At 39.7% G+C, this 27,953-nt stretch overlaps 1 protein-coding gene across 2 annotated transcripts; it reads right to left on the minus strand.

Moving 5' to 3' along the window:
• Crk (CRK proto-oncogene, adaptor protein) lies at positions 1–27,485 on the minus strand. 2 transcript variants are annotated; one of them, XM_076870671.1, is made up of 3 exons: positions 27,111–27,485; positions 15,043–15,581; positions 1–2,629 (listed from the first exon to the last, which is right to left on the minus strand). In XM_076870671.1, exons 1-3 carry the CDS (start codon positions 27,349–27,351, stop codon positions 2,492–2,494), a joined length of 918 nt encoding a protein of 305 aa, XP_076726786.1. In that variant the 5' UTR covers positions 27,352–27,485; the 3' UTR covers positions 1–2,491. The 2 variants fall into 2 exon arrangements, with proteins under 2 accessions (XP_076726786.1, XP_076726787.1); XM_076870672.1 differs by having other exon boundaries at positions 2,537–2,629; positions 15,213–15,581.
• Between the last annotated feature and the right edge of the window lie 468 nt (positions 27,486–27,953).

A 27,953-nucleotide genomic window follows, 5' to 3' on the forward strand; every position in this document is an offset into this window, starting at 1 on the left:
TCACCAAGCCAAACATTTGGCCATATTTTTATTTACTACATATACTATAAACATATACAATACATGCTACAAAAAAACATTTTTTAAAATTTAACTGTCAAGAAAGTGTATAGTGTTATAATACAATGGCAAATGTTCGTATTTTATTTCAAATTGGTTTGCTTATCACCCATTTCAAACCATTAATAGTGATGTTACTTGTGGAAAATTAAAAATTACCTATTTGCATTATTAACAATAAAGAAGTCCAACAAATTAATAAGAATTAACCATGTCAAACATTAGTATCCAAAAAATGGGCTTTTGCAGAAACAATTATATAAAATATAGCAGCCAATTTCAGTTTATTTTGTGACAATGAATATGCACTTGAATGGGGATTCTAGCATGTTTTTTGGAATTTATCTATAAGAAGTCCTTTGAGTTCTTGATATCCAATAACTGCCACACCTAGCCAAATCCAACCCAACACTTTATGTAATGGCTCCAGACAACTTATCATTGAGAAATTCTTATGATTTGGGTAGAGTTGCATATTCCACTAATATTACATGATGAAAAGAGACATTACAAGCCAATATCAAAGGCAAAGGAAAATATAAACATTCAAATCAGTTGTAACAAGGTTCTTCTACAAATATTTTAGATGCCATACTTCCAGGAAAACAAGATTTAATGTGCTTTTGGATTTTACAGTATGAACGATAACTGAAAATTTAACAAAAGTAGTTAGATGGAATTATATCGAGTATGCAAATTTGTTCATTCAACATTATTGAGCACCCACTATGTGCACAGCACTGTGCTAATATTTTAAAAGTTGATTATTAATATCTTCATCAAGCATTACCTTAGTGTGAGGTAAAAATACATTAAATTAGCGTCAACTCGTAAGTTTGCCTGTGGTAATGTATGTAACTCCCGTGCCAGCTGGCTTCCCTGGGCCATGTAACAAGCTCCTGCATTACCCTCATTCACTCACACAAACATTGGCACACTGTGTGCCAGGCAATGTGCACTGAAATAATCATGATTTGGTATATATTCAAAGAATGAAAATTTATCATATTAACCTATGTAGAGTAATTAGAAAGGTACACATTATGTTTCTAAAATGAGGTCCAAAGCAAAGTGTAAGGTGTTTCTATGTCACACCACACCAGAGACCACCAAGTGCCTTTATCAACTGGGAACTAACTTTAAAAGTTTCATGTTGTAGTCTAAAATAGCTTAGATTATTTTTGGTCTCATAGGTCTATTCTTTGGAGTACCTGACCCCATATAAACCATTCTATTTTTAAAAGGGTTTATAAACTAAACCTGAACATTAAAAAAAAAAAAAAAAAAAAAAAAAAAAGCCATGAAAAAAAAAATGAAGACAATACTTCAAGCACTGTTCTGGCCATGTAAAATGAATAATACATAAGTAATTCATGATTGGTTCAAACATCTTTCAAAGCACTAACTCTACCCCCGAACTCATAATTCTAACTTGTCTTTTATACAAGTTGCACAGAACGCTGAGGGCAGAATTTGGCCCTGAAACCTTTCATGGAATATTATAAGTGATTGGTCCTTCTACTCCAAGTAGAATCTGAGAATTCAGGGTGTCCTTCTAGGATACTGGCACTCAGGAGAAATGGCCCTGTTGATACCCATCAGGCAGGAATCTCTTTAGCTGCTACAGCAGTGTGAATCTAGTATGACCCCTTAGGGGAAGGCAGAGAGCTGGGAGTTTGGCTGTCCACTTAGTGAATCCAATACTGGCTTAAAGCTATGCACTGAATAAAGTGCTCTGCACATCCTGCTCCTCATCTGGAATGAAAATATACATTATCTTAAGAATCAGCCTACTTATGGGTCTTGGGGAAAAGAATAACAAGAGTTGAAAGAATCCCAAGAAAAAGTATGAAGCATTGACTGGGAAGGAAGACAAATGCCTCTAGTAGTGTTCTCAGAATTCTCAGGATTTTAAATGTCAGAATGAGTCATACAATGGTCATGTTCCATAAATGAAAAAGCAATCCCACTGGGCACTATTCACATGGTGCATGATTACTTCAAGGGGGTGGAAGGGAACAGTCTACTGCCATTTGATATTATGATTTCAGATGAAAACAAAACCACTGGATAAGTCAGGGTAACCAGTGTGTAACACTCCTCCCTTGTCCATCAGCATCCCACAGGTTGTTCCGCACTGCTTGAGAGAAAGGAGGTAAAACACCTATCCCTTCTGATACAGGCACAGCCACTACCACCTAAAACTGCCAATTCAGAAATAACCACACAAGCCCTCCAGTTTCGTACCCTGGATATGGTAAATAAGACTAGGAATGGAGTAGTTCAATCTAAAAAAAGATCACAGGTAACAGAATGCTTATATAAACTAGACTGCTTTTGACACCTGTAAGAAAATTATATAGATGGTAATTGGAAAAAAAAAAAAAAAAAAAGATTGTTCCCATCTGTCAGCAAAACTGTTGAGCTATACTCAGCTGAAGTCCTCATCGGGATTCTGTTGATCCAGCAGACGGACATGTGTGAATGGGAAGTGACCTCGTTTGCCATTACATTCCCCTTCCCACTGACCACTCACATTAATCTTCGTAACCTTTACCAGCTCACCGACCTGCAGGGGAGAATAAGGAGAGCACTTTATTTCCAGTTAAGAATGCAAGCTGAAAAACTCCATTCTCTCTGGTTAGGCAAACCCTGCCCACGTGATTGCTCTAGGGCTGATGTTACAGAAACAGCTGTTCACTACCTCCCCAACCCCAGCCACCAGAATGATTATTTGTGGTTAATGCAGATAGAAGGAAGAAGTGATTTTAGCAGTTCAGAAAGAGAACATAGCAAAGTAGAAAAAGATACTAGAAAATTATACTTTTGGGAAATCTCAGTGTCTGAATAAGCAATGTCAGCTTAAGGTAATATTCTTTTTCTTTATACTCACTACTCTCAGCTTCCTCCCTGCCCCAGGCCCTGGCCTAGGAAAGAAGCCCTGATTCTCCATGGCACATAGTAGCACAATCTCCCAGCATCCTCACACACATCCTGGCCTAGTATTGCTTGCACAGCGTAAAGCAATCATGGCAAGTTCACTTCATTTGACCCCAGAAAATGAAGTATTCCATGACCTTCCCACCAAGGCAAGCCACTAGGGCAGGCACAGGCCCAAATTCCAAGTCCTGTCAGCTCCCTGCTCATCCCCACCTTCTTCCTCATCTGCTAACATTTTTTTTTTTTTTTTTTGATCCCTCAATGCCACTTGGCACTGTTCATTACCCAACGAGGGGACCAAAAAACAAAAACAAAGTCTCTTTCTTCTTCTCCTTTTTTTTTAATAGTGCTGGGGATCAAACAAAGCCTCTAACATGCTAGGCAAGTGATAAAACACTGAGCTAAACCCCCAACCCCAATTTAAAAAGACTCTGATAACATTAAAGATAAAATTTTAATAATATGACATATACCTCTAGCCTACCATGAAACTTAAGACAAAGTAAGTCTGATGAATAGATTCACCCTATAATAAAATATTGAATAATGGTGAGATAAAATTCTTGAACTACAGACCATGACCATCCCTTAATTATTAACACTTAAGTTCTGAGCACACAAGTGGTTTCTAATTATTACTATTCATTTGTTTTTATGAAATTAAGAACTATTACTGATTTAATTATATAGAACAATAGAACAGTGGAGGGTTTTATGGGGGGGGGAGGGCAGCAGGGAAGAGTATTTGATAGTATTAGGGAATAAACCCAGGGCTTTGCACATGCTAGAAAAGCACTGTACCACTGAGCTACATTCCAGCCCTTTTTATGTTCTGCTAAGTTGCTGAAGCTGGCTTTTAACTTTCAATCCTCCTGCTTCAACCTCCCGAGCCACTGGGATTAAAGGCAAGTGCCACAAGCTTGGCTAAATGTACCCACCAAGCCCTAAAGGCTGCTAGTACCAGTATTCTGTCATCCTAACAATTTTTTAGCTTAACCTCCTGATACCCAAGTAAGGTAATTGTCATAACTATGACAATAAAAGATTTTCACACTGTCTTTGGGGACCATGACAAAGTGAAGTTTTGTTAGTGAAAATAATCTAAAAGATGTGTTCCTTTAACCTTAAGTCTGGTTCTCAATTTATTTCACTTATTCCCTTCTTTTTAAAAATCTGGCAGGGCTAGAGGTATGGTTCAATGATACAGCAATGGCTTTGCATGCAGAAGGCCCTAGGTTCGTTCCTTGCCCAAATAACAAAAACATTTTTCAATGTTATAAGATGCTAGGCTTTGCACTATCTCCTAATATCAAACTATTTTAGTGACTTTGTCTTGTTTATGACCTGTCAGCTACCCTTGACTTTCTACCCTTCACACACATGCACATATTATACATTATACACATTACTCAAGTTAAAGCCTGGATGTTTCTAGTTACTTGGTGGTAAGGTCCATTATATCAAATGAGTACTTCTTTCCCCAATTTTTAGTATTTATAACACTCAAATATAAAGTGATATTCTGGTAGCTGTACTAAGACTAACATAAGTCCCTGATCTTAAGAAGGAGACTTATAGTCGGCTGCAGTGGCACACATTTATGATCTCAGCAACACAGGGCTGAGTCACAAGTTCAAGGCCAGCATGGGCAACTTAGTGAGATTCTGTCTCAAAACAAAAATTTAAAAAGGACTAGGGATGTTTATTAATATTTTATTCAGCTTTTCTAAGTATTGAGAAGACAGTTCTTTAGGATATAGCTTTAAGTCAACCATTCTACTCCATAACAAAATTCAGATGCAAAACTCCTGCCTTCTCTCAATGTTACATTGTCTTTATCCTTAAACATTCAAGTGACAGGGGCTAGGGATGTGGCTCAAGTGGTACGGTAGTGCGCCCGCCGGGCATGTGTGCAGCTCGGGTTAGATCCTCAGCACCACATACAAAGATGTTGTGTCCGCCGAAAACTAAAATATAAATATTAAAATTCTCTCTCTCTCTCCCTCCCTCCCTCTCCCTCTCTTTAAAAAAAAAAAAAAAAAAAAAACATTCAAGTGACAGTTCATCGAGCTCTAAGAAAGAAAGGATGCATTGAAGTGCAGGCTAGGCTGGTCTACACCTTTTCTTTTTTTTTAATAGTTGATGAAGTTCTTGGCAAAAAGATCCAAACATAAGAAGTGAAAGAAAACCTATGCCATGATGGAAATTATTCTGACTTTAAATGGATAAAAAAGTAAAGTGGGTCTGGGGATGGGGCTCAAGTGGTAGCGCGCTCGCCTAGCATGCCTGAGGCACTGGATTCGATTCTCAGCACCACATTAAAAATAAATAAATAAAGATATTGTGTCCATCTAGAACTAAAAAATAAATATTAAAAAAAAAAAAAAGTAAAGTGGTAGCTGGTCAACTAGGCTAATTAACCTGCCCAAAGTGGTACTGGATACCAATACTTCAAAGGAAGACCTTGTTAAGAAACAGTAGCTGTCAACCCTGGGAGAATATGAATAGGTTGTTCTAAGAATGTTTTTCCACCCAGAGTGGAACAACACCTATAATCACAGTGACTTTGGAGGCTAAAGCAAGAGGATTTCAAGTTCAAGGCCAATCTCAGAAACTTAATGAGACTCAGTCTCAAAACAAAACAAAAAAAAAGCAGGGTGTGGTGGCACATTCCTGTAATTCCATAGGCTTAGGAAGCTGAGGCAGGAGTACTTCAGAGTCCAGCCTCAGCAATTTAGGGAGGCACTTAGCAACTCAGGGAGACCCTGTTTCTAAGTAAAATATTAAAAAGGGCTGGGGATCAATAGTTGAGCGCACCTCTGTGTTCAATCCCCAGCACCAAATTAAACAACAAACAAACAGATAAATAAATAAATAATAAAATTTAAAGGTTAAAAAAAAGGGGGCCAGGTGCAGTGGCACACACCTGTAATCCAAGCAACTTGGGAGGCTGAGGCAGGAGAACTGTAAGTTCAAAGATATCCTCAGCAACTTAGCGAGGCCCTAAACAACTCAGTGAGACTCTCTCTAAATAAAATACAAAACAGGGCTAGGGATGTGGCTTAATGGTAGAGAGCCCCCTGGTTTGAATCCCCAGTTCCCACCACCACACCACCACAAAGTTGCTCCACTAAGTGAAGTTCTTTAATTCAGAAACAAAGCCAGAATTGTGCTCCTCTTCCTGTTATACATCAACTCACTAAAGCCTAATCCCAAAGACTTTACCAGAAAAGGTGAGGTCTGAAACTTGGCATACTGCTTCAAACACAATGAAAGCAAACTGAATATATGCCTCAGAAATGTTACAGTCTTACAACACAAAGGAATGAATGCTATAATAACAGTAGTTCTAACACTAGTAATTTCAAAATACAAGTTATAAAAAGGAAAGAAAAATCCTAATATATATTACCAATGGACAAGAAACACAAAAGGGCTTCATGTATCAACAACACATTTAATCTTCCTTTTTATGAGGTAGACCTCAGTAGTGCCTTGTAAAGAAAAAAGGCTGATAATTCTTATCACTGAGAAACTGTTTCATTGGTGTTTCACTGTCCAGGCTGGTACTCAGCCTCCTGATCCTGTAACACATCCTCAGGAGCAAGTGTGCATGTATTAGTGGAGTCATGAAGGGGAATAATTGGTTACTCTAATTTCTTCACTCCTAGAAAACTTACTGAACACTGGTTTATTCCCTAGCTCTATGTAATGTCCAAAGTTAGTCAGGATTCTGGTGCAGATATAATCAAATCTAAAACTGGTTCAAGAGCAAAAAGAATATCCAGCTGATCTCCACCTGTGAGTACCAGTGATAATGAAAAAAACAGCACTAATTTCTGGAACCCACTTATATAGGAGACATCAGCAAACTGTGTGACCTCCTTTGCAGCTGCTTTTCTGTTCCTACTATCTAACAGGAAAGATACCAACAACTGTCAGCATTCCTTTGATCCAGACTTGCTGAATAACTCTACTGAGCTCAAAGTAAGAAGCAAACAGGGCTGGGGGTGGGACTTCATAGTAGAGCACTTGCCTAACAAGTCAGAGCCCCTGTGTTTGAACCCCAGCACTACCAAACAGAAAAGAAAGAAAAAGGGAAAAAAAAATGCATGTAAAGAAAACCATGGAAAAGCAAGTACAGAGAAGCAGTACAGGGAGCCTTGTCTTCAAACATTTTCAAATGCAAAAAAAAAAAAAAAAAAAAAAAAAGACATTCAATAAATATTCCAAGATTTGGCTACGGGGAAAACAGTTAAGGAAACTACAGCAATCTAAGGCAGGGGTCAGCAACTATGGCCCATGAGCCAATTCAGTTTGCTCTTTTTGCAAAGATATCAAATATCTTTTTGATATTTTTGGACTATCACAAGCTCATCTGTCGTTTTTGTCTGACTGCCTTCTACTACCATGGCAGACTGAGGATTGTGACAGAAACTATATGGTTCTAGGCATTTATAGAAAGTCTACAGACTCTTGACCTAAAGAATAGGTAAGCCAGATACAAGAGCACACACTTGAAATCCCAGCTACTGAGGAGGCTGAGACAGGATAAGTTCAAGGCCATCCTGGACAAATAAAATTTATTTCTCCAAAATTTATTTCTCCAAAATAAAATTTAAAAAGGGCTGGGGAGAGTAGGCAATACATAATACCCATCTAGAGTCTTTCAAATCAGTGAAAAACAAGAGACAATTCAGCTTTAATGATTCACTTGCCTTAGAGGTGGACTGAAATGGGCATGGTTTGTATTGGTGTTAAATTAATACAATGAATTAGACCTGAAGTTCCCAAACTATATAGTGTTAAAGGCATCACAGTGAACTCACAGGTATGCAATGAAGTCTTTTTGAGGAAAACAGAATAATAATTGATTTGTGACGTCATATGAACTACAAGACAGTACACAATCCCTCTTTTTGGACTGGGGATTTAACTCAGGGTGCTTTACCACTGAGCTACACCCCAGCCTTTTTTGAGAAAGATCTTGCTGAGTTGCTAAGGATTGCCTTGAATATACGACTCTTCGAGGGCAGTATACAATTTCAACATTATGTCATGCTATATTTTTTTAATAAAAAAAAATTTAGTTGTAGACAGATACAATAACTCTATTTTATTTATTTATTTTTATGTGGTACTGAGGATTGAACCCAGTGCCTCCCATGTTCTAGTAACTGAGCTATAACCCCAGTCCCATGCTATATTTCTTTCAAAGACACTGTATCTTTACAAAGCTGGGTTTTGAAAGTTGCTATGATAAACAAGCAAATAAGTAACTCTTGAAAATAAATGTGGAATACGAAACAAGGGTGGCAATGTTTAATATGATCCCAAGGTTGGAGGAACTACAGTGACCAGAGATATCACACCTCATTAGTTAAGTAATTACAGTCATTTAATACTAAACTAAAACATTTATTATTGTTATTATTATTTCCATGGTATTGGGAATTGAACCCAGGGTTTACCATTTATGTGCTCTACTACTAAGCTACATCCTTGCCTACCCTATCTTTAGAATACTGATATTTTATCTTCTTCTCTCTTTTTCTTTGTTACCAGGGATTGAACTCAGGGGCACTTGACCACTAAACCACATCCCCAGCCCTATTTGTATTTTATTTAGAGATAGGGTCTCACTTAGCTGCTTAGCACCTCGCTTTTGTTGAAGTTGGCTTTGAACTCAAGATCCTCCTGCCTCAGCCTCCCCAGCCACTGGGATTACATGTGTGTGTCATTTGCCCAGCTTTAATTTTGATATTTGATAGCTGGATTACAGGTATATACCACCATTGCACCTGGTTTATGTTTATTTAAAAAAAAATTTTTGTTTTTTGGTACTAGGGATTGAACCCAGTAGCATTCTACCACTGAGCTACATATACCCCCAGTCCTTTAATTTTGCAACAAGGTCTTGCTGAGGGTCTCACTAAATTGCTGAAGCCGACCTCAAACTTGTGATCTCCTGCCTCAGCTTCATAATTATTATTAAAAATACCGAAACATGGGGCTGGGGATGTGGCTCAAGCGGTAGCATGCTCGCCTGGCATGTGTGTAGCCCGGGTTCGATCCTCAGCACCACATACAAACAAAGATGTTGTGTCTGCCGAAAACTAAAAGTAAATATTGAAATTCTCTCTCTCTCTCTCTTAAAAAAACAAACAAACAAAAAAAAAAAAACCAAAGCATGGCACTGGGGAAATAGATTAGTTGGTAGAGTGCTTGCCTCGCATGCATAAGGCCCAGGGTTCAATCCCTATCACCACAAAAACAAACAAACAAACAAACAAACAAACCCAGGCATGGTGGTATATGCCTAAAATCCCAAATAATTAAGAGGCTGAGGCAAGAGGATCCCAATTTCAAGGCCAGGTTAGGCACTCAACAAGACCATGCCTAAATGTAAAAATTTAAAAGGGGGCTGGGGTTGTGGCTCAGTGGTACAGCGCTCTCCTACAACGTGCAAAGCCCTGGGTTTGATCCTCAGCACCACATTAAAAAATAAATAAGTAAATAAAATCAAGGTATTGTGTCCAGCTAAAACTAAAAAATAAAAATTTTAAAAAAAATTTAAAAGAGGAGTCAGGTGCTGAGGATGTAGCTTAGTGATAAAGTGCTTGCCTAGCATTGAGAACCTGGATTCAATTCTCAGCACCATAAAGGGAGAAGGGAAAAAAAAAAAAAAAGCTATTATTGGGATATAAGTACTTAAGATATCTGGACCTACCTACTTAATAAGTGGAACTATAAGATATTTGTTTTAGCCTAAGAGAGCCATGAAATATTACTGAAACACTAAGGGTGGTATGAATGAAAAAAGTTCAGGACCAATAGCCTACATTGTTGTGGCTCATATTGAGTTCCCAAAAAAGTAGAGATATTTAAAGAGATGCTTAAAAATCATTGAGAATGATACCAAAGAGTCTGCCTTTAATGTCTGATAACTGGATCTGTTACTTCCAACATTCCTTCCCACTGAAATTCAATGATATGAAATGAAGCAGACATCCAAGAGGATGAAAGAAGGGCAAGAGAAACTAGATGCCTACCTCAATGAACAGGACAGGGGTCTACTGCTATGGTTCCAGAAAAAGAAACTGGATACATAAAGGACTTGCCTCTCATATTCTCATACCTTCCAATCTCATTTTTTTCTCTCTATCAAACAGATATGCCAGATTGGCCTTTCTTCCAAGTTGTTAAGGTCAAAAGGCCCAACAACTCTCATTTTCATAGAGTTCCACATGCAGAAATGTGCAAGTTATAGTCACTGATGCATTCAAAAGAATCCAAAGCACCTTACACCTTTCACATCTGTACTATGAAGAAAAAGTCCAAGTCTGAGAGTACCCAAGTATACTCAAATCTTACTTATTGAAAGCAAAATGCCAGGCTGAATATGCAATAGAAGTTACACAATGGCACTTTTAAACGAAGTATGATTGTTTTGCATAGTCCACAGAGGCATAAAATAAACATCCACATTTACAAGATTCATCATGACAACAAGGTGGTGCAGTGGCACATGCCTGTAATCCCAGTGGCTCAGGAGGCTGAGGCAGAAGGATTGCAAGTTCAAAGCCAGCCTCAGCAAAAGTGAGGTGCTAAGTAAGTCAGTGAGACTCTAAATAAGATACAAAATAGGGCTGGGGATGTGGCTCAGTGGTCAAGAGCCCCTGAGTTCAATCCCTGGTAGCCCCCCTCAAAAGTGAAAAAGGCCTCTGCATTATTCTAGAGTTATTTAATCATTTTTCCTCCAACACATTTATGTCTGCATTTTATTTAATGTCTGTTTAATTCACTGTTATGTTCCTAGAATATGATTGATTGATCAACCCATAGATCTATAGTGGGCAGAGGAACAGCCCTTGGTCATTTGCTACAGTTAATCCCTTCTCTCTAATGCCTTCATTCCTAATAGAGAAATCTGGGTAGAAAAAGAGAAAATATCTAATAATTTATATTCTAGTAAGACACTTCAGTCATAACAAATATACCCATGTAGGAAACATACATTTGTAAAATGAGAAGAGGTGATTCTTGAACACTTTTAAAAATTTATTTTTTAAAACACAGAAACAGAATAAAAAAACATAAAAAGGCACAGAAACTCTTTCTTCAAAGAAAATCTTACAGAGATACGATATAATATATAACAGTGAAAAACAGCTGCTTTAGCTGGAGCACAGTGACACACACCTGTAATCCCAGCTACTCAGGAGGCTGAGCCGGAAGGATTAGAAGTTCAAGGTCAGCCTTGATGACTTAATGAGACCCTGTCTCAAAATAAAAAATACAAAGGTGTAGGAAGATATCTCAGTGGTAGAGCCCCAATACGAGAGAGAGAAAAAAAAAAAAAAAAAAAAAAGCAGCTGCTTTAGCTGGGGTACGTACCCTGTGGCACATGCCCGTGATTCAGAAGAGTGAGGTAGGAGGAAAATTTAAGGCCAGGCTCTGCAACTTAATATGAGACCCTGTCTCAAAATAAAAAATTAAAGGGGCTTGGGGATATAGCTCAATTGGTTGAGTGCTTGCCTCATGCACAAGGCCTTGGATTCAATCCCCAGCACCACACACACACACCAAAAAAAAAGGGAGGGGGGGACCTTGAGATGTAGATCAGTAGTAGAGCACTTGCCAAGCATGTACAAGGCCCCGAGTTTAATCCCCAGTACTGGAAAAATAAATAATTCAACAAAAATAAAAATAAAAAAACAAATGCTTTGGTTAAAGCAAGAGAAAGAAACCCAAGATCTTGCAACCTTAGCTTTACCCTTTCCTGGGGACTCTTAGAGTACTGAAAAGCAGTCTGAAAATGTGGGTCTAATATATCTCAAAGTCTTGACCAAATCTAAAATTAAATAGATCTATCACTGGGATACAGCTCAGTGGTGTATACACTAACTCAGTGGTAGAGCACTAACCTAACATGTGCAAGGTCCTGGGTTCAATCCCAGCATTATAAATAAATAAATAAGTAAAATATAAAATGCTACCAAAATGTACCTAGCTGGTTTACAGATCTGGATTTATAATAGGTCAAATTATGTTCCATATGGAAAGACTGATCTATGTCAATGCATAATTTTCTTATGAGAATGCTAAGGTCAGAAAGCCAAACTTTCCTAATCTTCCAGTCTCACACAATAAGGAGTAGACATTAGTTTCTATGAAAACCAGAAATGGGGCCAGGCACAGTGGCACACAACTGTAATCCCAGCAGCTCAGGAGGCTGAGTCAAGAGGATGGCAAGTTCAAGGCCAGCCTTAAAATCCAGCGAGAACCTCTAACTTAGCCAGACTCTGTCTTAAAATAAAAAGGGCTGGGAATGTAGATCCGTTGTTAAGTGCTCCTAGGTTCAATCCATGGTACTCAAAAAAAAAAAAAAAAACAGATGGAAAAGGAGAACTATACTTCCCTATATAGATAATACAATTGAGGACATGCTTGCTGTCAATGAAGCCACATAAAACTTGCATGGAGGAGGGCAGTAGTACTGTTATCTGGGTTTGGTAGAAAAGTGCCAAGGTAGATTTAGGTTTGTCACATTTCCATAACCAATTAGTTTGCATAATCCATTCAACCAGTCTTAATATCAATTTTAAATGAGGATATTTAAGGCCCTTTCCAATTCTAGAGTTCTATGATGCTAAACAAACAACCATTTTTTTCCCCCAACTACATAAAAAAAGTGTTTTACAGCTACTAGTTAGGGTATTTGTTTTAACTTGAAAGAGGCTCTCTTTAGCAATAAACATATGTGGCTCAAAAACAAATATCCAAACCAAAAAGAAAATTTAAACTAGTTTTCTATGCAAATCTTTATTTTACAAGATTGATTTGATAGTAAGGAGATTAGCTCAACCATTTTTTAGTGTTAAAAGACCCTACTTAGTGAAGGCAGACATCACTCTCTTTGTTTGAGATTTTTTGTTCTGTTTTGTTATGTTTTTTTTTGTTTTGTTTTTGAGAAGGAGGTCTTACTATGTTGCTCAAGATGCTCTTGATTCAGTAACTCAAGTGATCCTCTTGCCTCAACCTCTTGAATAGCTGGGATTACAGGCAGGAACCATGATCATATGCCACTGCCACCATGTTCAACCAAGGTATACATCATTAAAAATAATTCTCTTTGAGGAAGGAAATGCAAATGGAAGCAAAATTAATATGATAACTATCCTCTTCTGGATGTTAGCTGACACTCCAGCCCTATGCTAATAAGGTCTGCAAATAAATGTCAAGAGTCACATCTATCATATGCACAGCAACAAGTTAGAAAGTTATCATCATCTGAACATAAATGAAAACATGAGGCTGGATTCTAGTTTTTTCTTATTCTCCAAACTCTAAGTTGGGAAAAAGAAGTAGTGCATGCCTATAATCCCAGCTACTCAGGAGGTGGAGGTGGGAGGATCGTGAGTTTGAGGCTAACTTGAGCAACACAATGAGAACCCCATCTCAAAAAAAAAAAAAAAAGACAAAAATGAAAAAACAAAAAACAGTGTGTCTTAGCAACATACATTTCATTTTCTCATTAAAGCAGAAACACAAAAGTTACAAACATCCTCTTAAAACATACAAACTTTAAAAACACATTTTCAGGGACTGGGGTTGTAGCTCAGTGGTAGAGAACTTGCCTTCTATGTGTAAGGCCCTGGGTTCAATCCTCAGCACCACATAAAAATAAATAAAAGATATTGTGTCCACTTACAACTAAAAAATACTAAAAAACAAACACACACATTTTCAGTCAAACCATCAGAGACTAGTACTAGTTCAAATAAATCTAGCTCATTCTATGGACTAATACTCCCCCTTAAACAGAGAGCGCTCCAACTCCTCATTGCATGAACATGACCCAAAGAAAAGAAAAAGGAGGGCTGGGGATGTAGTCAGTGGTAAAGTGCTCTCCTGGCATGTGAGAGGCCTAAGTTCAATCCCCAGCATCATTAAAAAAAAAAAAAAAAAGAAAGAAAGAAAAAGGATTCTTAAGTTTATAAGAATGTACTTTTACTTTTTCTCTGCATAACTTCAGCCTGTGCTTGTGAAAGTTAGCTACCCATTTACATTCAAATCATTGTATCAGTAGTCTCTGAAACACAGGAATAGGATGCCTCTTCTGTAGCATTTTTTTTCTCCCTGTAGCAGTTTTTATGCTCAACTATAGCTCTGTATAACTCAGAGAGGATGAAAGGAAGAAAGGGGGTAGGAGAAAAGGAGGAGGTAAGAGGCAAAGCAGTGCTAAAGAAAGAAGGAATAAATACAATGTCATGATTGATCAGAAGGAGATAAGTTACCAACAATAACTATTCACCAGTAAATGGCTAAAAATTAATCCCTTAAGAACTGGCTTCTTGACAATAAAATGCATTAAAACAACAAAGATAAATTTGCTACTTCTTGGAATTATCACTTTTAGGTATAGCTCACTTCCCACCTATACTACACTTTACTGTTCCCTCCTGAAGCTTTCTTTCAATAGTGTTGGGGGTTGAACCCAGGGTCTAATGCATGTTGGGAAAGCACTTTTATTACTGAGCTATATCCCCAGCCCCACTCCTGATTCTTGGTGAACATAGTCAATAGTAAGGAACTTCATATCCTCTAAAGTAACAACATTTTGTTTTTGTGGGAAAATTACACTTAAATGCTATGCTAAAGACCACTTATTATACTCAAATCTGTGTAAACCCACCTTTTAGACAATGACAAAAAGAAAGCAAGAAAGATTAGAATATAGATAAGAGAAAATATTTTAGGTTAATTCCTGCGAATTCAGGTAGTATTGTTAATCAAAATATGCTTAGTAGATAAGTCAAAACATTCAGTTATACAGTTTTAAGTTTACTCTTTGCAAAATAGGTTTTCAATATAAAACAGAAAACCCAACATTAAATGCCAAAATCAGTACTTAATGGTTCAACATCTACAACATCACAATGCTGGTGCTTGTATTCAGCATTCCTACAAAGCTCTAAGAGATCTAAAAGGGAGACCCTATAGCAGATCTCTTCTTTCTACATTTTACACATTATGTACCTCCAAAGCCAAGGCTGTCTTGTCGTAGGCATTAGGGACTCGCTTCTGGATAACCCTGGCATAAATGGGCCCATTCTGGAGGTTAGGGAGCGGAGTGTTGACGCTGGGTTGGGCATAGGGCCCGGGCTCCGGCCCACCCAGTGGCTGTGGGTGGGAACCCTCCTGGTTACCTCCAATCAGAGCCGATACTGAGGCGGCGGAGGCAGGTCTATACTTCTCCACGTAAGGGACTGGAATCATCCCCCTCTTGCCTTCGCTGTCCTCGGCATTCCACCACTGCTCTTCAGGTTTATCCCGGATTCTCAAGATGTCTCCTTTCTTAAAGGGAAGATCTTCTTCATCATTCCCATTAAAGTCAAAGAGGGCTCGCACATATTCTGCCTCCTCCTGCCTGAGAATCACTCCACTACCCTGCCTGGATCTGGAAACTGGTTCTATCAATGTTGTAGTGTCCAAATAGTGAATTTTGTAGAATTCCAGTAAAGCAGGCAATGAATCAAACTCTTGATCTCCTATTCGGAGTCTGGAGGGGCTCACCCCTGGAAAAAACAGAGCAGAGTGTTATTTAAAGATGTACTATATTGAAGATGAAATGAAGATTTTAAGCATTTCTCACACACACTTTAGTCAACATTTAATCAGCAGAAAAACTGTCTTTATAAAAAAATAATCTCTTCTCCTCACTAAAAAAACCAACATCATACACTGAAGATGAAATATCCTGTGAAAATAAGATGTCCAGCACCACTGGCCTCATAGGATGCCAGGACAGACCAGGCCAGTTGGGTTTGCTCTCATACTAGATCAGACAGTCAATGTGGAATATTTTTGTTCATTCTCTCAATATATTCTGTTGCTACCCCAGTAAAGGTTCTAAATTTTGCTGCAATCCTTTTCCCTTCTTCTGTCCCAGGAGCACTTTATCACTAAGCTACATCCCTAAACCTTTTTATTCTTTGAGATAGGGTCTCTTTAAATTGCTCAGGACCTAAGTTGCTGAGGCTGGCCTTGAACTTGAGATCCTCCTGCCTCAGCCTCCCAAGGTGGGGTAACCATGCCCAGCTTGTTGCAATCTTCTATTCAAATTAAGAAAATATAGCAGGCTCTCCTTTTCAGAAAGAAGTAGGGACAGTTTGTAATCTACATTGAGCTCATACATTTATTTATTCTTTTCACATCTAGAATGCTTAATTCCAAAAAAAAAAAAAAAAGAAAAATCTTAGAATGCTGACCACAATTTCATCTCTGAAAGCTAAAACAAAATTAATTAGGAAAAGAACCAAAAAGCTAAAAAACTAAGTTGGCTGCTTAAAAATCAACTCCTAAGATCTTCATTTAAATAAAACATGGAAACCACATTGCTCCCTGTGAAGCAAACAGGTCATGAAGATAAACAAGGATGATTGGGAAAATAAGCATTAAAATATTCAACCTCTAGGAACATACTGAGGATCCAAACAAAGGACATATGAGGAATGCTTCTATTCTGAGATTCTAAAATTCAAGTATAATAAATGAAGACATATCACTCCAAACAAGAGTTTCCTATGCTTTTATATTTTTCTGGTACTCGGGACTGAACACAGGACTGTTTTACCACTGAGTTACATCCCCAATCCTTTTTCTGCTTTATAAGGCCTCCCTAAATTGCCAAGGCTGGCCTCCAACTTGGATCCTCCTGCCTTGTCCTCCCAATTAGCTATGATTACAGGTGTCCCACCCACTTCTTTTACAAACTCTTTCTTACTGGATGTGGTACACACTCTGCTAAGCACTCAAAATAACAAATTATCTTCACTGAATATTTTTTTACCTTTTGGTTTCTTGATAAATAAATAGGTCTGTAGAAATCTTAGCTTTTTTTTAAAATTTTAATTAATTAGTTGTTTTTTACTAGCAGACAGACCTGTACATTTATTTATTTATTTATTTTTAAGAGAGAGAGAATTTTAATATTCATTTTTTAGTTTTCGGCGGACACAACATCTTTGTTTGTATGTGGTGCTGAGGATTGAACTTGGGCCGCACACATGCCAGGCGGGCACACTACTGCTTAAACCACATCCCCAGCCCACCTTTATTTTTATGTGGTGCTCAGAATAGAACCCAGTGCCTTACATGTACTAGGCAAGCGCTCTGCCACTGAGCTACAACGCCAGCCCAGAAATCTGAGCTTTGTGGCAGGGGTAGAGGAGAAATTTTTTTTTCTTTTTTTTTTAAAGAAAGTGAGAGAGAGTGAGAAAGAGGGAGAGAGAGAGAGAATTTTTTAATATTTATTCTTTAGTATTTGGCGGACACAACATCTTTGTCTGTATGTGGTGCTGAGGATCGAACCCGGGCCGCATGCCAGGTGAGCGCGCTACCGCTTGAGCCACATCCCCAGCCCTTTTTTTTTTTTTTTTAACTAACTCTTAATCCTGCCACAGGACCACTGAGCATTTTAGGTTATAACCCACCAGATTTTTGAGTATATATAAAGCACATACATATTTGAAAGTATTTTTAATTGAGTTATTATATGTAATTTTATACCTTGCCTTTTTTTCCTATTATACTTCAAGAACATGACTGGGTATGTACTGAGATTAAAGCCCAGGGCCTTGGGCATGCTATGCATGAGCTTTAATGCTAAGATACGCACCATGAGCTATATGGCTCCAAGAACATGACTGTTATTTTTATGGTGCTGAGGACCAAACCCAGGGCCTTGCACATGCTAGATAAGAGCTCTAACAATGAGCTTTCCCTCCAAGAAAAATACTTTTTTTAAAAAAATGACACTGTGAATTGAACCCAGGGGCACTCTACAACCAAACTACATCCACAGCCCTTTTTACTTTTTGAGGCAGGGCCACATGAAATTTTCCAGGCTGACCTCAAACACATGATCCTTCTACCTCTGCCTCCCAAAGTCACTGGGATTATAGGCATGTACCATCATACCTGGCTCAAAACATGATTTTATCTACTTTTTAATACTGGGGATTGAACCCAGAAGCGCTTTCCACTGAGCTACATTCCCAGCCCATTTTCTGTTTTATTTGTTGCTGAGGGTCTTGCGAAATTGCTGAGACTGGCCTTGAATTTGTGATCCTTTTGCCTCAGCCTCTTGAGTGGCTGGAGATTACAGGCAAATGCCCCTACACCAGCTAAGAACATAATGTGTGGGAGAAAAAGGGGAATTCTGGGGAATAAACCCTGGGGTGCCCTACCATCCAACTACAACCCCACTCCTTGTTTTTAAATTTGAGACAGTCTTGCTAAATTGTCAGACTGACCTTGAACCTGTGATCCTTCTGCTTCAGTTTCCCAAATTGCTGACATTACAGGATTGCACCAACATGCTCAGCTATAAGAACATGATTGTTAATGGCCATAAAGTATTCCTAAATTTTCACTAAGATAAACAATGCTGTTATGAGTGTTTTTGTTCTTATCTATTAACGAACTTTTTTATTTCTTTAGGATAAATTCCTAGAATGCAATCTTGGATCAAAGGACAAGCCTTCCAAAAAGTTTATGCAAGTTTACACTCCCGCCCCCCACCACCCAATATTCTTGTCAAAACAGTATTTTACTTTTTTGAGGTACTGGAGATTGAATCCAGGGCACCTCACATGCTAGACAAGCATTCTACCATTAAGCAATATCCCCAGCCCCCCTCCCCTTTTAAATTTTGAGACAGGAATTCACCTATCACCTAGGTTGGTAGTTAATAATTTGGATTTGGAATGCATGTACCCCAAAGGTTCATTTGTTGGAAGACCTGATCCCCAATGCAGCAATGTTCTGAGGTGCGACTTTTGGGAAATAATTGGATCACAAGGGTTCTTCTAACCCCATCAATGGATTCATGGCTCTAATCCCCACTGATGGCTTCATAGCTGATTGGACTACTGGGATGGGTTGTAAATTGTAGGAGGTGGGACCTACTGTAAGGCTATAAATCCTGGGGGTGTGCCCTTGGGGATTGTCTTGTCCTTAACCCTTTCCTCTTTTTCGGCTGCCAGGAGGTAAACAGCCTTCCTCTACCATGATGTTCTGCTTTGCCTTAGGTCCAAAGCAATGCAGCCAAGTGACCATGGACTGAAACCATGAGCCAAAATAACTTTCTTCAATTATATTGATTTTTCTCAGGTATTTTGTCACAGAACAGAAAGCTGATTAACATGTGGGTTTGAATTTATAATCCTCCTGCCACAGCTTCCCAAGTAACTGGGATTAAAGGTGTATGCCACTATAACCAACTCAAAACAGTATTTTAAAAACCATCATCAATTTAATAAGGAGAATTGTTATTTTAAAAAAATATATCACTTTTGGCCATTTGATGTTTTTCATATTTACTGACCCTTTGTACTTCGTTGAAATAAGTACTCTCAAAGTTATTTGTTCAAGTCCTTTATGGTAGGATAGTGGCTGATCTCCAATCCTAATAACTCTCCATTAGTATAAACAAAATGGCACTGTCCTACCCAGCTAAAAGCCAAGCTGAATGAGCCTTCTCCTTAACATCATAAAAGTTGAAAGACCAAGACATGATTTAAAGTTGCATGTTTTTTATATTGCAAACACAGGCTATCTGTAAACTTCATGGCTACAAGCTGAAACTGGTTAATAGACCAAATGCAGGATTGCTGGCTGTCTTTCCAATTTAAGACACTAAAAGAAATGCCCAAAGCAAGTAACATCCATCTATGGCAAACACTCAACTCAGCAGAATGTGACCCTAATAGCTGTCAGTTCAGGATAGAGAGATCATTCTGGTTATGAATGTAACAGAGTATGGCAGTGCTATATTCTCTTCACTGAGTTGGAATTGTTCCTATTCAATCTGATGGGCAAAGAGATGCATGACCACCTTCTGTATTACCACTAGCCTAATTCAGGATGATCTTTCAGGCCTACAGAATAACTGTTAAGGCCAGGGTCACTGTGAGCATAGAGATCTACTCAGCAATCCCTGGTCAAGAAAGCTCCAGGGCATGAGAATTGCAAATTCAAGTCCAGCCTCAGGAACTTAGCAAGACCATGTTTCCAAATAAAAAATTTTTAAAAGGCCATGCATGGTGGCACATGACTGAAATCCTGGAGATTCAGGAGGTTGAGGCAGGAAGACTGCAAGTTCAACGCCAGTCTCAGCAACTGAGCAAAGCTCTAAGCAACTTATACAGCCCTGACTCAAAATAAAGAGAGTTGGGGATGGGGTTCAGTGGTAAAGCACCCTGGGTTCAATCCCTGGTACCAAAAAATAAGAATATAAAAATTAAAAAAGAACTGGGGATGTGGCTAGTGGTAATGCACCCTTAGGTTTGATCCCTAGTATCAAAGAAAGCTCCAGGGCAGAGTGGTAAGGAGTCTGTCTACCTCACACCCAGTAGGGCATCTATGGCTCAGAAATTGGTCCTGATCACACATTTGGGGAGAAAAGCTTCCTTACTAAAGTTTACTCAACTACAGGTCAAAATGGTTTTTACTAGATGCTCTTTTGGAACAGTGGCTGGCAGAAATTAAGTGTTCACTTAAGTGTTTCGTTTAACTTTTTCTTCTTTGAGGATTCTTATTGTGTCATCAAGGCTGGTCTTGAATTCCTGGATTCAAGCAATCCTTCCACTTCAGCCTCCCCAATATTGGAGCTACAAGCACACACCAACTTAACTGGCATTACATATTATCACTATTATTTATTGTACTGGGGTTTAAACCCTGGGGTGTTTCATCACTGAGCTATATCACTCAGCCCCCCTCCTTTTTTAAAAGAATCTTTTTTTTTTTTTAAGTTGTAGATGGACACATACCTTCATTTTGTTGTTTATTTACTTTTCTTATGTGGTGCTAAGGATCTAACCCAGTACTTCATACATTCTAGGTAAGCACTCTATTATTAAGCCACAACCCCAGCCCCATCCCTGGCCCTTTTTAAAACAATTTTTTTAAAATTCTAAGACAGGGTCTTAGAATTAGCAAAGCTGGCTTCCAACTTGCAATCCTCCTGTCTCCGGTTCCCAAGTGGCAAGGGAGGAACCATTGCACCCAACTACGTATCTTTTTTTTTTTTTTTTTTTTTTTAAAGTACCAGGGACCACTGAGCCACATCCCCAGCCCTATTTTGTATTTTATTTAGAGACAGAGTCTCACTGAGTTGCTTAGCACCTCTGAACTCACGATCCTCCTGCCTCAGCCTCCTGACCTGCTGGGACTATAACTATATGCCACCAGCCTGGCTACATATCATTCTTAATGAACATAATGAAGTAAAAGACACTAAATAAAAATCTATTACCAGTTTTGAGAAGCTCACAGCATAGAGACACAAAGGTAAGTTCAGTGTGCTGGTGAGCACAGAGCATGTCTTAGGAAGAGATCCCTCCACTCCAACTCTTATTTCAACAGATGTATTCCTATAAAAAATGAAAAGTAAGGCTGGAGTTGTGGCTCAGTGGTAGAGCACTTGCCCTGCATGTATGAGGCACTGAGTTCAATTCTCAGCACTGCATATAAGTAAATGAATGAAATAAAGGTCTACAAACAACTAAAAAAAAAAAATATTAAAAAAAAATGAAAAGTAGTAACAAACTATGCCTTGAGATACAAAATCACAGTGGAGAGCAACTCTGACCATCCTTAAACATTTCAAAAGCACTCTTTTCACTCCAAGAAGAAAGGTAACCACTCCCTACCATCATCCATTGTTAATAGTTCCTCTATTAACACCAGGTCAAGTAAAATGGGGTTTAGGGTCAGGGATGAGAAGAGGGGGCTAAAAAAACAAGACTACTAAGCCAACACCCTTTGCAAGATCAGTGGAAGAAAAACTGCAGGTCATCTGGCACAAAGGTATGAAGGAGATTTAATTCATTTCTTATTCTAGTATCATAGTATGAACTTAGCTTGCTTGACTTTTTGGCTTAGCAATCCCAAACACTCACAGAAATACAATAAACAAAACAACAAGAGAAGCCTTTATATAGTTTACCTATAAATTATTCTTATATGCTACTAACACTGTAATTTCACAAAGGAATACCTGGTTTAGGGTATTGTTGGGCAGTTAGGATAAATAAGACAATCAAGCTTCACTGATCCAAACTCCAGAAGGGAAGGACAGAGGAAAGAATATACATGAGTCCTAGATAAGCATAAACCTTACCTCAGCTATGTGCTCCAGCTCCTTTTCCCTCCTTGTCTCCTTCTAACCACAAATAGTCAAAGGCAGGAAATAAGAGGGCAGGAAGGAGATACTGTCAACCAGTCTAAAGGACAGAGCCAACGCAAGAATTCTCATAGATATCTGGGACTTAGAAAACCTCAATGACTTACTCTACATCAAATCTGGGATGGATTCTGAATATGCCATTATGAATTAACACATTTGGAAATTAAAATCAATACAAATGGTTAGATATTCTTTTGGGTTCTCTGTACCTTCTCAATCCATTACTTGTAAGCATTTTGGCCCTTGGGCTATGTTTTTTACAATGACACTCCATAAAGAAGAACAACATAGGGCTCTTTAGCCAGGTTACATCTGGCAAGGTACCACCGCAATTGCCCCATCATCAGCCTCTCCTGGACCTCACAGCACTTTCTTTTATCCTTCCCCTTCCCTTCTTTTCCAGTCCTTCTCTTCCTTCTCTGCCTGTGGAATTTAAAGAGGTTGCTAAAATAAATATCCACACCAATACAAAGGTCTAAAAGGCCAACAACTTCCATCTGAGAAGGGAGCCTAAAGACACACTCTGGAGTATAGTCTCTGAGGCAAGAAAAACTTTTCTAAAAACATTGTAGACAAGATGGACTCTGACTCTCATTTATATGAATTTATATTAAACTCTCTGTACCTCGCCCCTCTTTCTGCTAAATGGGGCCAATGACATTTCTAATAAGTTTCTAGAAGTGGCCGTGGCTGATACAACCAGGCACAGTGGCACAGGCCTCTAATCCCAGCAACTCTAGAGGCTGAAGCAGGAGGACTGCAAGTTCAAGGCCAGCCTTAGCAATTTAGTGAGACCCTGTCTCCAAGAGAATAAAAGGCTCATAGGCTGGGATGTGGTTCAAGTGGTAACGCGCTCGCCTGGCGTGCGCGGGGCCCTGGGTTCAATCCTCAGCACCACATACAAATAAAATAAAGATGTTGTGTCCACCGAAAAAACTAAATGTTAAAAAAAAAAAAAGAATAAAAGGCTCAGTGTAACTCAGTGGTGGAGTTGCCTCTCTGGGTTTCTGGGTTCAATCCCTAGTAACAAACAAAACAAAATGGAAAAAATAAATAAATAAAATAAAACCAAAAAACAGGACCTTGTCATGTTATAATTCACATATACACAGTAAAGATATGAAGGAATACACATTTCCTTTTGTCATACAATTTCTAAGTAACCCACTGAAGAACTTCTCCAGCAGCACTGGATGGAGGAATAGTCTGACACTGAAGACAAGAAAACCAGGTTTGTGAACTGAAAAGATGACATAAAACACACAGCTGAAGGTTCAAAAGGCGCAGTGGATAATCAGTCGTCCCAATCTCCAGAGAAGTGGCTTGATCCAGCACTACCTTGATGAGGAATCACTACAAAATAAGGCAAGCTTTTACACTATCCTCACTCACTAGAGTAATAGGTAAGAGGCTTTGGTTGAGCTGTTAACATGTACTGGACCCAAGATCCTTTCACACTATTGCATATGCCCCATCCCTCCTATCCCAGCCCTATACCCTAATGCATGCTGTTTCACCAGTGCCTACCAACATACACTATGCAAGCCACGAACCTCTTAAAGCTGAGAATGGTTTTCCATTGTGCTGTAACTACCCCATTCCACCTCATTTATATTCATAGTATTAGCCTATGTGTGTGTATGTATATATATCTTGTTGAATATTTATTCAATATGCAAGACAGATTCCTAAATATTTAATACACTTAAGTTCATTTAATTGACCATGAGGTCAGTGTTACTATTTTCCCTCTTTCACACATGAGGAAAACTAAAGCAGAAAAAAAGTTAAATAACTTGCCCCAAGTTACACAAGGAATAAGAGGCAGATTAAAAAGATTCAAACCCAGACTCCAGAAATAAGGCTTATAACTCCAAGTAGTGACAATGTACAACTCACACTCATTCAGTTTTGTGGACTCTACTGGTCAAGGTCCAGTAGTTCCTCATTGTTCCAAGAGGAAGAAATTAGTGGATCAATTGTTGCAAGTCTTCTCAAGAGGTTCATCTTGAAACTCACCCTGAAAGAATATGACCAGTAGACTTGATCAAACCCTTCCATATAGCCTTGGAGCACAGCCAGGGTGCTCCTAGGCTATGGCAGCAGAGGACTATGGGAGCTAAAGATCTAAGATAAGTTAACATAGGTTTACTGCAAAGGTTGAGAATCATTAGCCTATTCTATCCCTATGCCTCTAAAAACTATACTAGGGATGGGGTTATAACTCAGTCATACAGCGCTTGCCTAGCATGCATGGGTTTGATCCCCAGCACCGCAAAAAACAAAACCTAAACCTCCACACAAATTTTACCTAAGGTTATGTACAAAAAAATACACCATGTAGGACTGGGGTTGTGGCTCAATGCACTTGCCTAGCATGCATGAGACACTGGATTCAGTCCCGGGAACCACATAAAAATAAACAAACTACAATTACAAAATAAATAAATAGATTTTTTAACAAATACACTAATTTTAAGCACAAAGCGCACCTCCCATATTCAATGTGCCAAGTAGGTTTTTAAAGCCTCTTTATCATTGACTTAGATAGCAAATGTGTACTATCCAGGTGCTAAAGCCAGTTTTCTTGTCATCTTTTCCTTCTGGTCTTTAAAAAGAACCTGGGACCCGCTTGGCAAAGTAAGTTTTGAGGACAGTCCTCTATGTGCACTACTGGGATCCAAGAAAGGTTACACAGAAAAGGGACAGAATGCCTGAGTTCAAATTCTGTCACTTACAAGCCTTGCAACCTTAGACAAATTACTGAATGTTTCCTTATCTGCAAAATTAAAATATTTTAATGAATGGAGATCACAGTACTTCACTCACTAGATGGTTAGAGAATAAATGAGATGAGGCAAATAAAGGTACTCAGCAAAGTACCTGGTATAGAATAACCAGTCAATAAATGTTAGCTATTAATAATGTATACGCGTCTCAAAAATTCAAGAAAGTTCTCTGCATGGCTTCAAAAGAAAAAGCTTTAATGGAGAGGAGAGATTAAGTAATCATTATAAAGACAACAATTGAACCAACTGCCCTACACAAAAATATGGGACACAAAGCATGTGGAAAATAGGGTACACACTATCCATGAGCTTTCCACACCTCATTCACAAACTTTGGCAATCTTTACCTTCTCTCCTAGGCTAAGGATCTGAATTCTTATATATTTTGAAAAGGTGGAGCTCAATAACAAGGTAAATGATGAGATATAAAATCACAATGCAGAGGTATAGAGAAATGTTAACAAACCTGTCTGCTGCCATTTCCAAATTCTGCAACCAAAATACACATACATAAATAAACTGTTGAGAAATTAATTTCAATGATAGTTTACCATCATGTTATTATAATTAATTCAAAATCCTAGATACTTTGCATATGGCATCAAAATAGAAGTTATCTGGTTTAGGGCAATATATGTTGCATCAATATGCCTAGCTCATGTTATAACCATTATAATGGTATTAAACTGACCAGACTGATAAAGATTTTGATAATCAGTGAACTTAAAGACACCACACTCAATAGTATAATTAACAACAGAGACTGCCCATCTCCCTATTTCTGGACAGAGGGTGTAAATCTAAATTAGGACTATCCTCAAAGGGCAAGTCTGCAAAGACAGGCACAGACACCTCCTAATTCACATGAGACTGGCCTGGATCTAGTCTCAGCTGGTTAGGAAGAAACTACTTCTATTTGGAAACAGTGAGAAGGCACTAATGACTCTTGGTGCTGTTAACAGACAATGGTAACCTCAGAATTATTGTGTGTCTCACACATCTCAAGTACTAAGTGCATATATTTCCTTAATATTCCCCCAAACAATTCCAATTACATGGGTAAGACAGTCACATCTCAATGATCTTTAACAAGAAAGACAAAATGGGATGACTTAAATTCCTGGAGGATCTGCTCCAGGTGGGTTTGTTTCTGGTACCCAGGAAGAAGGGCCACAACCCCAACTTACTCAACAAAAAGAGGTCAAGAAGTACAAGACAATGTTAAGCTCAAGGAAAATTAAGTTCCATTTACTTCCAGGGAAGGAATTGTTCCCTTAGATAATTTCTGAGATATTTTGGGGGTGGGAGACAGTGGCTCTTTCTTCCACTAAACACTCTGAAAACTAGAATCCCCAATTGTGGTGGACAGTCTTTCAGACAGTAAGATATCCTGGATACTGGCAGACATCAACTTATTCTGGGCTGGTCATACAAGGTTTTCTTCTATCACCAAGGCACTTAGCTCACCACCTTCGTCCTCCACAGGGGAAAAGAACGGCAAAAGCATTTTGGAAAAATGCCCAAGAAAGGAAAAAGCTGACCGGTTTCCTGAGGGTGTCTCCATCCCTCCCAGCCAGTATGTGGTGACTTCCTATCAAAGGCCACCAGAGGAGTATGGCCAAACCCAGTTCTCCAACACTGCAGGAAATGTTTCAAGCCTAAAAGCCACTTGTAGGATTATCGGATTCATTCTGGGCACTGCTGCCAAGTGATGCCCCCGCAGTGCCAACATCCCCCTCAGTTCTTTGTCCCCACATTGCCCGGCCCTGCCCTTGTGCTTGGCCCGGGCGCCAGCCCCACCCTGGGGCCCAAGCAGTTCCCCTTCCCCTGGGCTGTCCCTCCCAAGGCACACCCAGAGGCCTGGGTCAGCGGCTCCTCCTCCCCCACACACCATCGCTCGACGGTGGGAACACGCCTGGACAGCAAGCTGCCCCCTGACAGGACCACTTCAGCCCTTTTCCCATGTCCCTCGTGGGGGTCAGCGCGACAGGAGCAGCCGGCCAGGCTGGGAGTTCCGCGGCCCTAACCCCCGCCCGGGGCCTCCCATTCCCTCCGTCCCTCACCGGGCGGAGGCTGTGCGGGCGATGGTGGCACGGGTGGGCGCGGGCCGCTGCTATTGATGATGTAGTGTGAGACACGCGAGTTCTCGGAGACGCTGAGCACATAGTCCCCGGGGCTGGTGCTCGAGTCCCGCACCAGGAACACCCCGTGCCGCTGGCCCTGCAGCAGTGCCACTGCCTCCTGCCGGCTCAATCGCCCCCAGTACCAGCTACTCCGCTCCTCAGAGTCGAAATTGCCCGCCATGGCCACCTCCGCGCCAACACGCTGGGCCGCCGCGGCCACGCGCGACACTCCAGCCCCGGCGCCCGCCGCCCAGCGGACCGGCTCGGGTCTCACCCTCGCAGCAGCGCCCGAAATGGCGGCGGCGGCCGCGGGCCTTCCCCACCGGAAATGACGCGCTCTCTGCCCTAGGGAGGCTGCCGGGAAGGGAACCGCAGCCCGCCATTGGGAGAAGGGCAAAGGAGACTTCGCGCTCATATTGCGCATGCGGCCTCATGGGCGTCGCCGCCTGGCTCGAACCGGGACTGCAGATGGGGAGGCGGAGCCTAGGGTAAGGGGCGGAGCCTCAGCCCGCAGTCTGCAGAGATTAGTGTTTGCTGGGTTGGCAGAGGAGTTGTTCTTTCCATCAGGCTTCAAGTTTTTAAAGACCTAAGACTTAGAGGTAGCCGCTCTCATACAAGAATTGGCGTAGAGTAGGTGGATGAGGCCCCAGGGCATGAGTTCTCGGCAAGGCTCCCAGATAAATTGTGTTCTTTCTGCAGGTTCGTTTGACTTCCTCTAGGCCAGCTAAAGTTCTTGTTTTCACTGATTCATTCAGCAGTTATTGACATTGTATTTGCCTTGTG

Source organism: Callospermophilus lateralis, chromosome 11 (genome assembly GCF_048772815.1).
Source record: "Callospermophilus lateralis isolate mCalLat2 chromosome 11, mCalLat2.hap1, whole genome shotgun sequence".
Taxonomy (NCBI): Eukaryota; Metazoa; Chordata; class Mammalia; order Rodentia; family Sciuridae; genus Callospermophilus; species Callospermophilus lateralis.